At 43.3% G+C, this 18,395-nt stretch overlaps 1 protein-coding gene across 5 annotated transcripts in view; it reads right to left on the bottom strand.

The window, feature by feature from the left end:
• DISC1 (DISC1 scaffold protein) overlaps positions 1-18,395 on the bottom strand; it is a 349,458-nt gene that overhangs the window by 215,521 nt on the left and 115,542 nt on the right. For all 5 annotated transcript variants that reach the window (XR_009498091.1, XM_059900957.1, XM_059900954.1 and 2 more), the window contains exon 6: positions 12,513-12,739. Coding sequence is in view for 4 of the 5 variants with exons in the window: in XM_059900957.1 (XP_059756940.1) it covers positions 12,513-12,739 (227 nt within the window). In the remaining variant the exon portion in view is untranslated. The remainder of the gene's footprint in view (positions 1-12,512; positions 12,740-18,395) is intronic.

Raw genomic sequence — 18,395 nt, 5'->3', positions numbered from 1 at the left:
ATACATACACATATACAGGAATCCTTGACATTAACAACATTGCCAATTATTGCTCAGGCCTCTAACCTTCTGTCAGGGGCAAGTGGTTAAGAAAATGACAGCAAAAAACAGCTCTAGGAAATGCAGGATTTTATCTGTTTGGCTTTATCCTTCCTTCGACCCTTCTCTCCTCACAGCTGATAATGTCACATGTCACCAGTGGGACATAGATGGGGCACAGACAACAGAAATGCCAAGAACTCCTCCAAGCTTCAGATGGTCTCATAAAGGCACGATGGGACACACGTAGTCATCAGAGGCAAGCCATTCTCTGTGGCTGTAAATGCTATCAAGCTGGCCGTCTGAGACATTTACTCTTGGGAAAGGCTGCGTGCAGTGGAGAGAGATTTGTACCAAGGGCTGACACCCCTGTGGGCCGTCTTTGTCACCTTGGGTACAGCACGGAATCTCTGTGCAGTTCAGTAGTGGGGACGGAAGCCACACACAGGACAGACCGATTCATGCTCGTCAAACAGCTAGCTCATGTTTTGGGGACCTTGGGCGGAATGAAGTATAGAAACATTTTTTAATAAATCATTTCTACAAATAGCCATACCTATATTAGACTAATAAATATTTCTGAGTAATTGACAAAAATCAGCCCATCAATTTTTAACTAATATATTGGATGTTTTCCTCTCTGGCCCAAGCTGGGGAGATTAAATGAAAGAACCAAAGCAAAATTGGCCAAAGAAATACTTGGACTTTTAGCCTTTTGATTCCTCCTCTGAATCTGGATCACATTAGTGACTCATATCCTTACAGAATATTTCTCCGAATTTCAGGGATCCTGGGTCTCAACTTTAACGAGGATACTTCACTCCGCTGCTTTTGAGTCTTTGTGGTAAAGTCCAAATTCTCCAACTGACTCAGCAAACCGACACTGAGATGTCACATGTGATTAGGTCATAAACTCTTTTTAATAAAATACATCTATGTAGCTCATATAAGCACTCCTAGAAGGGATAGCTGAGAGAGAGAGATTAAACGCAAGGATTTCCAATTTCTTAAAAAAGACTTCCTGGGGTCAAGGTGTGACGTGAAGATACAGCAGAGGAAAGAGCCCGAATACTGAATTTACTGAATTTGCAGAGTTTCCCAAATTAGCTGAGAGGAATAAAATAGTGCACACAGGCACGCGTGCGCGCGTGCGCACACACACACACACACACACACACCCTGGTCCCAGGCCATCACTTGTCAATTCCCATCTCCACTGAGAAACTCTGCCCGACTTTACAGAGTCACAGCTTGCATCTAAGTCCAGTTCCATCAAGAATCACAGCTTTATTTTGAACTGATGAATCTGGTATTTGGCTTATCCAAATATTCCAAGTGTTAATACAACCAGCTCTTTCTCACCTCCTCTCAAACAATTTTATTCCAAACTGAAACTATAATGCATAGGCCAAAAACATTTTGACTTACAGACAGTTGTCTGAAATAGCTTTTAGCTGTCCAATAAATAAAAAATAACAGGAGTCAAAAATAGAGAACAGCCTTATGTTTAGATCATAACTACTCTCCTTTCTACTCCTTCCTCCCAAGTTGTTTAAAGATAACTTTTTACATACAATCAGAAAATAAAATACTGACCTCTTATTTTCTGAAGACTGGTAACCAAGATGGCGCCAGATTTTCAACTATTGTCATAACCCAAATGTATTTAAACATTCAAAAAGATTTCAATTCTTGGGCCTCTAGAGCTTTTCTCCACACAACTCCTGTTGAGTTCAATCCTTCAAACACTACAATTTGATCCAGGGGGAATACGATCCTGCCTCTGGGTTTATTCTGTTAAGGGATCCAAAGGTAACATCAGATTTCCATTTCAATCACTGCCCCCCCTAATTCTGACTACTTAATAACTAATATCCCATCTTTCCCAGGGTTTTAAAAAGAAATGCTTGCATTTCCATTAAATCCTAATTTTTTTTAATGTATGTTGTTTCTTCTACATTTCTAAACATGTATACTTTCCATAATTCTGAAGTTTACCCAAAAGGTTTTACTTTCTGCTTTGTGTCCATTGTGATTTTCTGAGTCATCTTTAATTACCTGCTAAGGACAAGCGTATTCACATAAAGCTGCAGACACAGTTTAAACCTTAACGTTTCTCTCAGGTTCTTTCAAAATCCGCTTACAAAGCAAAACATCAGTCGGATTCCTGAAACTGGGCAATACTATAAATTTCATTTCCTATTTTAGTTTCAGTGGGTAAGTTAAAGATTTACATATTTTATTGGATAAAGTCTGCCAAAATAGACTGCTGATGAACAAAATGAATAAACAGCAAGAAAAAACATCCAGTTGACTAAACAAGTAACTGAATAAGGAATCAAACACCAATATCAGTACCGCTCAAAGAGGAAGAGGATTGTAGAAGACACCCAGACTACACAGAAATTAAGCGCAGGACAGTTCTCAAGTTGACAAAAATGAAAAATAAAAATTGAAATCGACCAGAAGAAAAGCTCTTAAAATAGGCCACATGCCTTCACGTAGGCCGAGAGCTAACCCAGAGTCACAGCGCTAGGAGAACCAGCTACAGTCATTTCAATCTTTGAGAATCCATGAGGCCCCAGTTGAAAATAATTTATCAGATACCTAAGTTATAAAAGAGGAGTGCATGAGTCTACATATTACAAGCTTCCCAAATGAACTACCTAAATAATAATAATGATAAATGTTGTAAATTCCTTGAAGAAAATAAAGCACAGGGAATTTGTAAAATATTAAAATGCAATATTTAAAAATATATAGCCATTTTTCACCCTCCTTTGTTCTATGTTTGTTTTAAGTCTTAATAAATTTACTCTAGCACAAAATAAAGGTTTTTTTTAAAAATCTGTAACTAAGATGAGACTCCTGCTTTGAATTCCTCAAATACACCCAACAAAAAACAAAAGTCAGGGTCCTGTTTTTCGGAGTGAGTGGCATCTGGACCCGCCCAGATAGGTGGTAGTTTCAAGTCTCTTCCTTCTTTTCCAACCCTTTCCATCTTTTCCAAGTTGTGCCTCGATTAATATTTCCCATTGCCTGTGACGATGACTTTCCAAAGAAAATGGGAGGACACAATGGTGAGTTCGCAACTCTGAACAGCGGCCGCAGGGCGATTTCAGCTCCATCCGTGTCTAGTGCCTGCTCGTCAATAGCAATGACTCATTAGAAAAGAAAGAACCTGAGCACCGCAGCGGGGATGGTCACGGGCTGCCCAGGGAAGGTTGCACGGGAACTTACTTGGAGGCTAGGAGGAACAGAATTACTGGGTTTTTTTAAAGCAGTTTATTTTAACCTATTTCGCAAAATCTGAAAGTGCAAAGTGTTATATTGATAAATGCGGAGGGGACCTCCAGCATCACCTAGTTCACACCTTCATTTATAAGCAAGACTTCCTGTTCCTCTGGCGCTGGCTGGTCCTCTCCTATGGCAGTTCCTCTTCTGCTCTCCTGTCTTTGGAACTGCCACCCACCTCCTTGACCCGAGCCAGTTGCCTGGTGGTCTCCCGGGGTTGCCTGTGTTTAGAGACCCGTTTGCTCCGATCCCTTTCAGGGGCCACCAGGTGATCCGTGGGGCATAGAGAGAACTCACTGGCCTGGAATGGCAGTGTTCTCTTTTGCTTGGACCCATGACCCATGCTCTGCCCAGCTGCACACCTTTCCGTTGCCTTTCCATTGCTTGCATGGGCACTTGGCTCCAAGCCGCGCTCTCTCCCAGGCCATCCGTGTTAAACTTTTCTCTCCCTGTCCCATTTCCAAAAGTGGTCAAAGACGTCAGGACACTACTGCTGTGTGAACCTGGACCCTCGGCAGCCTCCTCCACAAAATATACTGCAAAAGGATACAAAATTAATGCACAGAAATCTCTTGCATTCCTATATACTAATGATGAAAAATCTGAAAGAGAAATTAAGGAAACACTCCCATTTACAATTGCAACAAAAAGAATAAAATACCTAGGAATAAACCTACCTAAGGAGACAAAAGACCTGTATGCAGAAAACTATAAGATACTGATGAAAGAAATTAAAGATGATACAAACAGATGGAGAGATATACCACGCTCTTGGATTGGAAGAATCAACATTGTGAAAATGACTATACTACCCAAAGCAATCTACAGATTCAATGCAATCCCTATCAAACTACCAATGGCATTTTTCACAGAACTAGAACAAAAAATTGCACAATTTGTATGGAAACACAAAAGACCCCAAATAGCCAAAGCAATCTTGAGAAAAAACAGAGCTGGAGGAATCAGGCTCCCTGACTTCAGACTACACTACAAAGCTACAGTAATCAAGACAGTATGGTACTGGCACAAAAACAGAAACACAGATCAATGGAACAGGATAGAAATCCCAGAGACAAACCCAGGCACATATGGTCACCTTATCTTTGATAAAGGAGGCAAGAATATACAATGGAGAAAAGACAGCCTCTTCAATAAGTAGTGCTGGGAAAACTGGACAGCTACATGTAAAAGAATGAAATTAGAACACTCCCTAACACCATACACAAAAATAAACTCAAAATGGATTAAAGACCTAAAGTTAAGGCCAGACACTATAAAACTCTTAGAGGAAAACATAGGCAGAACACTCTATGACATAAGTCACAGCAAGATTCTTTTTGACCCAGCTCCCAGAGGAATGGAAATAAGAACACAAATAAACAAATGGGACCTAATGAAACTTAAAAGCTTTTGCACAGCAAAGGAAACCATAAACAGAACGGAAAGACAACCCTCAGAATGGGAGAAAATATTTGCAAATGAAGCAACAGACAAAGGATTAATCTCCAAAATATACAAGCAGCTCATGCAGCTCAATATCAAAAAAACAAACAACCCAATCCAAAATGGGCAGAAGACCTAAATAGACATTTCTCCAAAGAAGATATACAGATTGCCAACAAACACATAAAAGGATGCTCAACATCACTAATCATTAGAGAAATGCAAATCAAAACTCCAATTAGGTATCACCTCACACTGGTCAGAATGGCCATCATCAAAATATCTACCAACAATAAATGCTGGAGAGGGTGTGGAGAAAAGGGAACCCTCTGCACTGTTGGTGGGAATGTAAATTGATAGTCACTATGGAGAACAGTATGGAGGTTCCTTAAAAAATTAAAACTAGAACTACCATATGACCCAGCAACCCCACTACTGGGCATATATCCTGAGAAAACCATAACTCAAAAAGAGTCATGTACCACAATGTTCATTGCAGCACTATTTACAATAGCCAGGACATGGAAGCAACGTAAGTGTCCATCGACAGATGAATGGATAAAGAAGACGTGGCACGTATATACAATGGAATATTACTCAGCCATAAAAAGAAACGAAACTGAGTTATTTGTAGTGAGGTGGATAGACCTAGAGACTGTCATATAGACTGAAGTAAGTCAGAGAGAGAAAAACAAATACTGTATGCTAACACATATATATAGAATCTAAAAAAAAAAAATGGTTCTGAAGAAACTAGGGGCAGGACAGGAATAAAGACGCAGACATAGAGAATGGACTTGAGGACAAGGGGAGGGGGAAGGGTAAGCTGGGACGAAGTGAGAGAGTGGCATGGACATATATACACTACCAAATGTAAAACAGGTAGGTAGTGGGGAGCAGCTACACAGCACAGGGAGATCAGCTCAGTGCTTTGTGACCACCTAGGGGGGTGGGATAGGGAGGGTGGGAGGGAGAAGCAAGAGGGAGGAGATATGAGGATATAAGTATACGTATAGCTGATTCACTTTTTTATACAGCAGAAACTAACACACCATGGTAAAGCAATTATACTCCAATAAAGATGTTAAAAAATATATATTGCAAAAACCAATATACCTTACAGGGTTGTGAGCAAAAATGAGCATTTTGTAAACAATGGTGACATTTAAATTAATGTATTATTATTATTACCAATCAAAATAAGAAAGACGACATGATAAATATGAGAGTTGTCCCAAACACTGAGGATGCCATCTAATCAAGGAAGTCTTCCTGCAAGAAACGTCAGTCTCACGCTGCTTATACACTCCAAACTCACTGCATTGACTCTCTGGGCAAAGATCTGTCTGCCTCAGGAATTCCTGGGAAAAGCAAGGTATCTGCTTTAAAAATAAAGAAAAGTCAGAATCTCATCGAGCACTTTTAGCAACACAAAGCGGTCCTTCTCCTCCAGATGAGCCCTCACGCTCTCGGTCTCATCAAGCCATTGTTCTTGACAAACCAACCAGGTGAAGAAGGACAAAGGCAGAGAAGGAAAAAAAGCAAAGACCAGAAGTAGAGACTGAAGAACACAGTCACAGCAAGTGGAGAAGCAGCTTGGAGACCACGGGCATTTCTTCGGAAGTCTCTAAATGGTCCCAGTTTGGCACCATCCCCCGGGCACATCGCTGGGACACACACAGCTGTCCCCCTGCACACACCCACTGAGGATCTGCCTCGCTCCTCCCGGGTCCCGGAGTCTGTTTTCCGATTCAGGCTTTGCTGTTTCACTGTGTCTTTTCACTCTAATAAGATACGTATCTGAGGGGGAAGTGGGACTACTGATTTTTTTTCCAGTCAGTTGTGAACTGCTGAATTTCATTATTTTAAATCTCACTGGAAAAGAGCCGTGACATCAGCCTGGCTGCTGATCGTGGGCTGAGGGCAGGTGTCGTGGGGAGGCCAGAGCACCTCCAACAGTCGGCCAGCCTCGCCGGGGGGCCCTGAGCGGTTAAGCAACGGGGGCCGGGAAGCAGGCCCGGCTCTCCATCACCACCCTCCCCCAGCTCAGATGCGCCCACCGAGGTCCGGCCAGCCTGGCCGTAACCACGGCTTCAGTTTGTTTTGCAGTTAGTGCCAATGGCTTGTAAAAAGATGTGACATGTTTCTTCCAAATGTACAACGAGAGACAATTCATCCACGAGCTGCCACAACACATTTCAGGCAAAGCATGAAAAATTCCAGGAGCTGAGGAATGAACTCAACCACAGACTAATACAAACCAGCCAAGCGTCTCTAAAGAATGTTGGGAAGTATCGTCCGCAGCCCTCACCCAGCTCTGTCGTTGCTACTCTGATTACTCCTACCTGGCTTTACGGTCAGCCAGGGTCACAGCTGGCCCTGTCCCCACTGATGTTCAAGGCACTCAGACCAACAAGAGGGGCAGAGCTGATGGCCCTCGAGGCAGATGAGCTGCAAATGAGGACCCTCCTCCACTTATAGAAATAAACAGACGGGGGCTTCCCTGGTGGCGCAGTGGTTGAGAATCTGCCTGCCAATGCAGGGGACACGGGTTCGAGCCCTGGTCTGGGAGGATCCCACATGCCGCGGAGCAGCTAGGCCCGTGAGCCACAACTACTGAGCCTGCGCGTCTGGAGCCTGTGCTCCGCAATGGGAGAGGCCGCGATAGTGAGAGGCCCGCGCACCGCAATGAAGAGTGGCCCCCGCTCCCCGCAACTGGAGAAAGCCCTTGCACAGAAACGAAGACCCAACACAGCCATAAATAAATAAATAAATTTAAAAAAAAAAAAGAAATAAACAGACGGACACTCACACCCCGAGTGCAGGCACGCCATCCAGGAAAACCCCAGAAACGGTCACTTCCTTCCTCCCTGTGTCCCCATCCTTCCCCTCCCCCACCACACACCCCAATCCCACTCCAGAGAGGGCGAAGGATGGGTTTCCGTAGGGGAGGATCGGGCTCACTAGAGAAACCCGTCCTTCTGGACCCCTCCCATCAGAGGAAGACTTGCAGGAGGAAACAAGGAGTTTCTTCCAAAGCTGAGGGATTGGAATCCCAGGGATGAAGGAAAGTCCAACTGACGTACAACGTACATCTTTTGAGTGGCTTCTGTCTTTCACACGTCCCTGCCCTGTAGGCTTCCATATTGCAGAGTTCCTGATACCCAGGTACTTAAGAAAGTTCTCCTCTTGTTCATTGGAGGACAACCATTCTCTCTGGCTCTATCAAAAGGTAGCTCTGATGTCTGGGAAGGCAGCTCTTTCATTCCATCCTGCTAAGACATTTGATCCAAAACACAGATGTCAGAAAATTCAAACTGCTGCTTTGATTTCTATTAAAATATCCAAATAAAAAGCCGTCGGTTCTCTGGTCCCCAGCAGGTGCCCTTCTACTTCCCGTCCTTCTTGAACAGCAGCGGCCCAAGGATTCCCCACAAGCTACAGTCCGAAAGGAAGGTGCCCACACAAGCAGTCTCCACCAGTGAGTCACTCACAGACGCCAAGTGCCCTTAGGAAGCTCCTTCTCAAGCGCAATGTGTGGCTTATCCAGGGAAAGCAGCATCGCCTCCCCGTTGAACTTGAACACTGTGGAAGCAGTCAGAATCAGCTCTTCCCCAGACAGCACCATGAGTTTCTAGCTGGCCTCTGTGAAAAGTCTTCATAGATGTTGATAATGATAGGATGTCGAATGGTCTGTTTCTCCAGGTTTCTGTAACCTCTCTTCATAAGACCAAGATTTTCCTACTTCACAATTTGTCTGGATCTCTTCATCTGGCCTGAGAAGAAACTACAGTGGACCCTTGAACAACACAGGTCTGAACTGCAAGAATCCACTTATATGCAGATATTTTTCAATAGTAAATACTACACGGTCAGTGATTGGTTGAATCCCGGTATGCAAAGGAACCACGGATCCAGAGCGCCAGCTTTGAATTACACGGGGATTAATCCCCACATTATTCAGGGGTCCACTGCACTCTCACAACAAACAAAGACGGCCATTGATACAGATAAGATGCATTCTTCTAGCTGGGGCACCTATGGGATATGGTTCTAAAAGATAACCAATCCCTCATAGCAAAAACTATGATACAATTACTTAAGATACTAGGCCAAGCAATCTCTGATCTGTTGGCCAATGAAACCACATCGGCTTCTTTCAAATGTTCCATGTCTAGGAGTGAGTACCACAGCCTGTCTGCTTGGCAAAAGCGTGCCTTCCTTCTTATGGAAAGCACACATAACAATGATGGTTTTTCCATTTGATATCTATGGCGGGAAACAGCACGATGCCTCACTCCCCAGGTGGAAGAGAGGAAGCTGACCAGACAAAACCTGCACCTGGGAGGTGCCCCCTGCACCACCAAGTAAATAAAGGAGATGCCAAGGGTCAGGGTCCCCCAGATGACGAGGATGCCTCAGGGTGGTCCCTCTCCAGCAACATGAAACCCCACTGAGTGCCGGCGGTGCTCTCACAGCGAAGGTCCTCAGCACAAGTGGAAGGTCACACCATGAACTAGCCATTGAATTGCCCGTGTTGCTTTCTGTCTTTAAGCACTCTGGGATTTTCCCTCCCACCCTTGCCACGCAACCCTTAGTCCTTCTATTCCTAAGACTCCCTCCTACACTGGGCCCTCGTGGGTTCAGGTCACTGAGATGCCCAGGTGTTCCTGCAGGCAGATCAGCACAAAAAGTGAGAGCCGGCTCCTGACCTGAACTCTGCAACCTCCGTGGGCACAGGTGGATTCGGGGATGATGGGTCCTCCCCGAGGAGCCCCCAGACGGCACTGCAGCAGGTTCAAGAGCCATCCTTACATCGGATTTCCCTAACAGCGTCATAGAATCAGATTGCCACAAACCTTGAAAGGTCTTTCAAGAGACCTTCAGTTGATTAGAGCACTGAATGACTCCGCAAAAGTCACACCTTTATTTCGTCTGCATCTCCTCCTGATGAAAAGGCAGGCTGGAGCACATGGGCAGAATAACAGACTAGAAATGGTAAGATCTGAGTTCAGGGGCCGAGCTCCATCAGCTACCACACTCTGGAGCTCTTTGCTTTAGACTAAGAGATCTCTAAGTGGAAACCACCTAAGTTACGTCTCTTACTAGCTGCATCCCCAGGAAATTTTCTGAGTTCTTATTTCCTGAACTGTTAAGTGAGAATAACAACAGCCTGCCCACCACGCCGGGCTGCCTCTGCATGCCGTGAGCCAGCAAGTGAGAAAGCAGGCGCCCTGCCACCTGTGTGTCTCTGTATGGGGACAGGGCACACCTGCAGGAATGCTGCCCGGGAGTTCAGCTCAAAACACAGAGGCTCTGACGTACTGCAGCGGGCGCCAAGCTAGGCACGTTCGTCCCCTCAGAGCTTGTGCAAGCGGCGAGAGGAGTGAGGCCAACCTCTGCGCTGCTCAAAGCGAAAGGAGAAATAAGTAGGACACATCTGGATGGCGGGACCAAAACAGGCTCGCTTTAAGCTTCATGTATAGATGTGTGCTTTTATAAACATAAAAATAAGTGTACATGTATATTTCATCTTATATATTACACATATTCCATATATACATCTGTCTAATATAATGCATACATCACATGTATAATTACATATGATATGTAATGTGTAATATCGTGTGTGTGCATGTGTGTATGTGTGTGCATTTGTATATGTGTGTATGTGTGTGCATTTGTGTGTGTTCATCTGTGTGTGTGCATGTGTTGTATATGTGTGTGTGTGCATTTGTATGTGTATGCATTTGTATATGTGTATATGTGTGTGCATGTGTGTATGTGTGTGTATATGGGTATATGTGTGTGCATGTGTGTATGTGTGCATGTGTATGTGTGTGCACGTGTGTGTGCATGTGTGTGTTCATCTGTGTATGTGTGTGCGTGTGTGTGTATATGTGTGTGTGCATTTGTATATGTGTGTATGTGTGTGCATTTGTATATGTGTGTATGTGTGTGCATTTGTATATGTGTATATGTGTGTGCGTGTGTGTATGTGTGTATATGTGTGTGCATGTGTGTACGTGTGCATATGTATGTGTGTGCATGTGTATGTGCATGTGTGTATGTGTGTGCATGTGTGTGTATGTGTGTGCATTTGTATATGTGTGTATGTGTGTGCATTTGTATATGTGTATATGTGTGTGCATGTGTGTATGTGTGTATATGTGTGTGCATGTGTGTACGTGTGCATATGTATGTGTGTGCATGTGTATGTGCATGTGTGTATGTGTGTGCATCTGTGTGAGTAGCATGACTTCCATAGGAGGGACAAGGGAAGCAGGAGTAGGAAAGATCCCTAGAGGCCAAGGCTATATCGTAAGGAAGCAGGCGAAAGTGAAGGAGAAAGAGCGCAGGCCGACTTGATGGTGAGTTTCTTTTGGCTGAAATCTGGCAACAACGCACATCTCTTCCCCTTCTCCACAGGCATGAGCCCGGGGTTAGAGTTCTGCAGGGAAATATCAGGGCTGGGAGGGGAGGGAAGGACACCGTGAGCAGCTACCTGGACAAGCATCCAGCTTCGATGGGCTGGATGGGGGGTGGTACATGTGTGAGAGGGGACAGCTACTCGCTAAATAGTCTAAAACACATTTGGAAGGCAGTTAGAAGGCTTCAGAAGACTGAAATCCCCGTGATAAAAAAGACAGGCAGTAAGCATGGTAAAGCACTTGCTGCCACCCAGGCACCGTTATACGAGCTTTATATGTATTAACTCAGTGCATCCTGAGAATAGCCCATCCCTCCCCCAATAATAAGTGGTTCCAGCTAATAAGCGGTTGAGTGAGGTAATCAGATGGTAGAGTCCATATTCTCAACCGCTATAGGGGGTGACGTTTTCTTAAGTATTTTCTGCAGCATAATAACCAGGCAGAACTTCCATCGCCCTCACTGCTCTACACCCGCCGCACCTGCAGGTCTCACCACATCTGCGTGTTCATCCAGGCACGGCTCACTTTCTGTCTAACATGAGTAAGGGTGGGTTCTGTCTTTCGCCATAATAAGGTTACGACCTCCCCAAAGGCAAGAGGTCCATGTGTATCTCTTGGGTCTCCCACAACGCAGAACACAAGGAAGGTTCTCCCTCTATAGCAAGTGGATAAGAAACTAGGCTTTGACGTAATGAACAGGAATTTAAGTATCAGTTTTGCCTCTTATTAATTGGGACTTTGGGCAAATTATTTGACCTTCTTAAACTCTCTTGTCCTCCTCTGTGAAATGGGTATAATAATAGAAGCAACTCATAGAGTAAAGCTTAGCACAGTGCCTGGCACGTAGTAAGACTCAGTAAATGTTAGTACCGTGAATAATAACTCATTCTTCCAGGCCATTGATTGAGTCTCCTCTCTACCAGATCCCCAGCCTCTCCTGTCTCCAGCTGACCATCCTCAGCAAAGGCTGGCATCCAAATCTCCAACCAATTGAGCTCCAGTAGATCTCAAAAGGGAAGGAAGGCACCCCTGGGGCGTTTGGAAATGGGAAAGGTCCATATCAGAATGGAGAGGAATAGTGGTATTTAGTGGGTTGGGTAGCCAGGGTATAAAATATCCTGCGATGTGCAGGACTGCCCCACACCATGAAGAATTTTGCCACTCAAAATATCAACAGTGCTTCCCTTGAAAAAACAAAGCACTGCTTGGAAAAGAATTTATATATGCGGGACAGCAGACAAAATCAATCCCATAAACAGATCAACGAGGTGAGCGATCCAAAATCAGTTAGGAAATCACCAGTACCTCCTGATGGTTTCAGGTGGCTCTGCACGGATGGGAATCTGCTCGGCCAAGGCCAGGGTGTCCTGCAAGGTCTTGCTGAGCTCCTGCAGCTCGCCCAGGGACAGCCCTCCCACGAGGTCGCAGCCCTGCCACGGGAGGACCCACTCCTGCTCTTCTATTTCCCTTCTCAGCTGTTGATCTTTTGCGTCCAGCACAGACATCCTGGCTTGGAGGGCTTCGATTTCTTTCTGTAGAGAATAGAGAGAGCAGATTTTGTAAATTCACCCTGCTCGTGGCAGAATGCGCTGCTGAGAATGAGTCCTTTCCATGAGAGTCCGCCATATGCATGAGAGCCGTGAAGTTGCCCTTCTGAAGCAGGCAGATTTTTGGAGGTTTGCTGAACTGGAAAAATCATGCCAGCTTTGTATTTCTGATTAGTTGGCATAAGGAGAAACATTCCCTCCCAAGCATGAAATAACTCCGGGTGGCGAGCCAAGAATTCAACTTGGAAGAAGCCAGCAAATATATAAACGACTTACTTCATTTCAGGTGACAGAGCTAGAACACAGGGCAGCAAACTTCATGGACCTGAGACACCAGTAAGCAGGTAACACGACCCACAGACCAAAAAAGAAAAGCAAACGAGGCTTGGCTGGTCTGTCCCCAAACATGCAAATTTACCATGTAGAGAAAGATTAGAAATCATATCCTCTTAAGTCTACAGGGTTGCGAGAACAATGAGATACCGCAGATAGCACTCTGCTGTCTAGGTTCATAAAAATAGTAAATAAAGTTAACTTCCACTAATACAACAAACCAAAATCCAAAGAATCGAGTATTGTCCAATCTTGAGGTCAATGGATAAAACAAGCAGCAGGTAACTGAATGCCCTCTGTGCATACAGTGTTATGGCAGCTAATCATCTCACTGACCATAGGATTCTGAATCTAAAAGGAGACTCTTTTAACGAACATACTCCCATGTTCCATGCACTGGTTTCCAGCTGATAAGAGCATAGCTCTAACCCTGGCTTCCCCCCATCTCTCACCCACGTCCTCTCAGCCTCAAGGCACAGATCACCCACAGCTCTACCCACTGACCCCTCTTCCAGTAGGGGAGGAAGGACACACAGCAGGAGGTACTGAAGATCCACCCAAGACACCCTAAGAAAACAATAGCGTGTATCCCACTGGTCCAAGATTATGGTATTACTGACATTGTCTCCCATCTCACCTCCCTACTTCCAACCTTTGAATTCCCATCCCCTATTCTTTTCTTTTCTGTTTGTTTTTTTGGGGGGTTTTTTAACTGTGGTAAAATACAGGTAATATAAAATGTACCATCTTAACCATTTTTAAGTGTAATTCAGTGGCACTAAGTATATTCATATTGTTGTACAACCATCACCACCATCCATCTCCAGAGCTCTTTACATCCCGCAAAACTGAAACTCTGTCCCCATTAAACACTGACCCCGCCATTCCCGCTGCCCCCAGGCTTGGTGGTCATCATTCTGCTTTCTGTCTCTAGAATCTAACTCTTCTGGGGACCTCATATACGTGGAATCATACAATATTTGTCTTTCTGAGGCTAGCTCATTTCACTTAGTATAATGTCCTCAAGTTTCATCCATGCTGTAGCACGTTTCAGAATTTTCTTCCTTTTAAAGGCTGAATGATACTGCATGGTATGTATACCCCACATTTTGTTTATCTATTCATCTGTCGATGGACCCTTGGGTTGCTTCCACCTTTTGACTGTTGTGAATAATGCTGCTGTGGAGATGTCTCTGATGCTCTGCTTTCAGTTCTTTTGGGGTTTATACCCAGAAGAGAAATTGCTGAATCACATGGCAATTTTACTTTTAATTTTTTAAACAACCACCATCCTGTTTTCCACAGTGGCCCTCCACCCTATTCTCACACAGATGTCAAAGTGACTCTTTAAATTGTGGTCAATTACATAACTTCACTGCTTAAAAACCCCCCATGGCTCCCATTCCAGTCAGAGAAGAGCCCAAGACCTCACAAGGCCCTGCAAAGGCCCTCTCATCACTGACCTTCTCCTCTGCTGTTCTCCGCAATCCTAGCCTCCTGGCTACCCTTTGAACGCATGGGGCACACTCCCACTGCAGCCTTCGAGTGACTGTTCCCTCCATGGGGAACGCTCTTACTGGAGATTTCTGCAAGGCCCCCCCACCTTCCATCAAGCGTTCGCTTCAATCTCCCTTCTCAGTGAGTAGACTCCCCTACCCCGACACTCTGGTCCATGCACTGTAGCTCTTACCACCCTACGACATTCTAGGCATAGAATTTAGGCTTTTATTACGCTTGCCATTTCTTGTCTATCTCCCCACTCCCACCCCCACTAGGACATAAACTCCACAGGAACCCTGAGCATTGCAAACAGTACCTGGCATGCCATAGGCACTCAAAAATTCCTGCTGAATAAATGAATATCCACCTTCGCCCAGAGTTCTGCCACGAATGCTCCCTCCAAACACTAAGTATGTTCTGTACACTCTGATGTCATCAGGAATTGGGGAGACCTTCAACTGGTGAATATTGTTCAGAACGAAAAACCAGACTTCACATTTTCAGCTACCCGAACCTTGCAATGATGCCCACTGAATATGAAAGTGCCAGTTTCTCATCCACCAGAGGGCAGACAGCAGAAGCAAGAAGAACTACAATCCTGCAGCCTATGTAATGAAAACCACATTCACAGAGAGACAGACAGAATGAAAAGGCAGAGGACTACGTACCAGATGAAGGAACAAGATAAAACCCCAGAAAAACAACCAAATGAAGTGGAGATAGGCAACCTTCCAGAAAAAGAATTCAGAATACTGATAGTGAAGATGATCCAGGACCTCGGAAAAAGAATGGAGGCAAAGATCGAGAAGATGCAAGAAATGTTTAACAAAGACCTAGAAGAATGAAAGAACAAACACCTAGAAGAATTAAAGAACAAACAAACAGAGATGAACAATACAATAACTGAAATGAAAAATACACTAGAAGGGATCAATAGGAGAATAATTGAGGCAGAAGAACGGATAAGTGACCTGGAAGACAGAATGGTGGAATTCACTGCTGCGGAACAGAATAAAGAAAAAACAATGAAAAGAAATGAAGACAGCCTAAGAGACCTCTGGGACAACATGAAATGCATCAACATTCGCATTACAGGGGTCCCAGAAGGAGAAGAGAGAGAGAAAGGACCCAAGAAAATATTTGAAGAGATTATAGTCATAAACTTCCCTAACATGGGAAAGGAAATAGCCACCCAAGTCCAGGAAGCACAGAGAGTCCCAGGCAGGATAAACTCAAGGAGAAACACAGCAAGACACATAATATTCAAATTGACAAAAATTAAAGACAAAGAAAAATTATTAAAAGCAACAAGGGAAAAAGGACAAATAACATACAAGGGAACTCCCATAAGGTTAACAGCTGATTTCTCAGCAGAAACTCTACAAGCCAGAAGGGAGTGGCCCGATATATTTAAAGTGATGAAAGGGAAGAACCTACAACCAAGATTACTCTACCCGGCAAGGATCTCATTCAGATTCGACAGAGAAATCAAAAGCTTTATAGACAAGCAAAAGCTAAGAGAATTCAGCACCACCAAACCAGCTCTACAGCAAATGATAAAGGAAATTCTCTAAGTGCAAAACACAAGAGAAGAAAAGAACCTACAAAAACAAACCCAAAACAATTAAGAAAATAATAATAGGAACATACATATCAATAATTACCTTAAATGTGAATGGATTAAATGCTCCAACCAAAAGACACAGGCTCGCTGAATGGATACAAAACCAAGACCCATATATATGCTGTCTACAAGAGACCCACTTCAGACCTAGGGACACATACAGACTTAAAGTGAGGGGATGGAAAAAGATATTCCATGCAAATGGAAATCAAAAGAAAGCTGGAGTAGCAATACTCATATCAGATAAAATAGACTTTAAAATAAAGAATGTTACAAGAGACAAGGAAGGACACTATGTAATGATCGAGGGATCAATCCAAGAAGAAGATATAACAATTATAAATATATATGCACCCAACATAGGAGCACCTCAATACATAAGGCAAATGCTAACAGCTATAAAAACAGCAAATCAACAGTAACACAATAATAGTGGGGGACTTTAACACCTCACTTACACCAATGGACGGATCATCGAGACAGAAAATTAATAAGGAAACACAAGCTTTAAATGACACAATAGACCAGATAGATTTAATTGATATTGATAAGACATTCCATCTGAAAACAGCATTACACTTTCTTCTCAAGGGTACACAGAACATTCTCCAGGTTAGCTCACATCTTGGGTCACAAATCAAGCCTTGGTAAATTTAAGAAAACTGAAATCATATCAAGCATCTTTTCCGACCACAATGCTATGAGATTAGGAACCATTTACAGGGGGAAAAAAACCCGTAAAAAACACAAACACATGGAGGCTAAACAATACGTTACTAAATAACCAAGAGATCACTGAAGAAATCAAAGAGGAAATAAAAAAATACCTAGAGACAAATGACGAGAACATCTTGATCCAAAACCTATGGGATGCAGCAAAAGCAGTTCTAAGAGGGAAGTTTAGAGCAATACAATCCTACCTCAAGAAACAAGAAAAATCTCAAACAATCTAACCTTACACCTGAAGGAACTAGAGAAAGAAGAACAAACAAAACCCAAAGTTAGTAGAAGGAAAGAAATCATAAAGATCAGAGCAGAAATAAATGAAATAGAAACAAAGAAAACAATAGCAAAGATCAATAAAACTAAAAGCTGGTTCTTTGAGAAGATAAACAAAATTGATAAACCTTTAGCCAGACTCATCAAGAAAAAGAGGGAGAGGACTCAAATCAATAGAATCAGAAATGAAAAAGGAGAAGTTACAACAGACACCAAAGAAATACAAAGCATCCTAAGAGACTACTACAAGCAACTCTTTGCCAATAAAATGGACAACCTGGAAAAACTGGACAAATTCTTAGACAGGTATACCTTCCAAGATTGAACCAGGAAGAAATAGAAAATATGAACAGACCAATCACAAGTAATGTAATTGAAACTGTGATTAAAAATCTTCCCAAAAAAACATAGGCAGAACACTCTATGACATAAATCACAGCAAGACCCTTTTTGACCCACCTCCTAAAGAAATGGAAATAAAAACCAAAATAAACAAATGGGACCTAATGAAACTTAAAAGCTTTTGCACAGCAAAGGAAACCATAAACAAGATGAAGACAACCCTCAGAATGGGAGAAAATATTTGCAAATGAAGTAATAGACAAAGGATTAATCTCCAAAATTTACAAGCAGCTCATGCATCTCAATATCAAAAGAACAAACAACCCAACCCAAAAATGGGCAGGAGACCTAAACAGACATTTCTCCAAAGAAGATATACAGATTGCCAACAAACACATAAAAGGATGCTCAACATCACTAATCATTAGAGAAATGCAAATCAAAACTACAATGAGGTACCACCTCACACCGGTCAGAATGGCCATCATCAAAATATCTACCAACAATAAATGGAGAGGGTGTGGAGAAAAGGGAACCCTCTTGCACTGTTGGTGAGAATGTAAGTCGATACAGCCACTATGGAGAACAGTATGGAGGTTCCTTAAAAAACTAAAAATAGAACTACCATATGACCCAGCAACCCCACTACTGGGCATATACCCTGAGAAAACCATAACTCAAAAAGAGTCATGTACCACAATGTTCATTGCAGCTCTATTTACAATAGCCAGGACATGGAAGCAACCTAAGTGTCCATCGACAGATGAATGGATAAAGAAGGTGTGGCACATATATACAATGGAATATTACTCAGCCATAAAAAGAAACGAAATTGAGCTATTT

The sequence above is a fragment of the Balaenoptera ricei genome, chromosome 16 (genome assembly GCF_028023285.1).
Source record: "Balaenoptera ricei isolate mBalRic1 chromosome 16, mBalRic1.hap2, whole genome shotgun sequence".
Lineage (NCBI taxonomy): Eukaryota > Metazoa > Chordata > Mammalia > Artiodactyla > Balaenopteridae > Balaenoptera > Balaenoptera ricei.
This window is presented reverse-complemented; position numbering and strand designations above follow the sequence as displayed.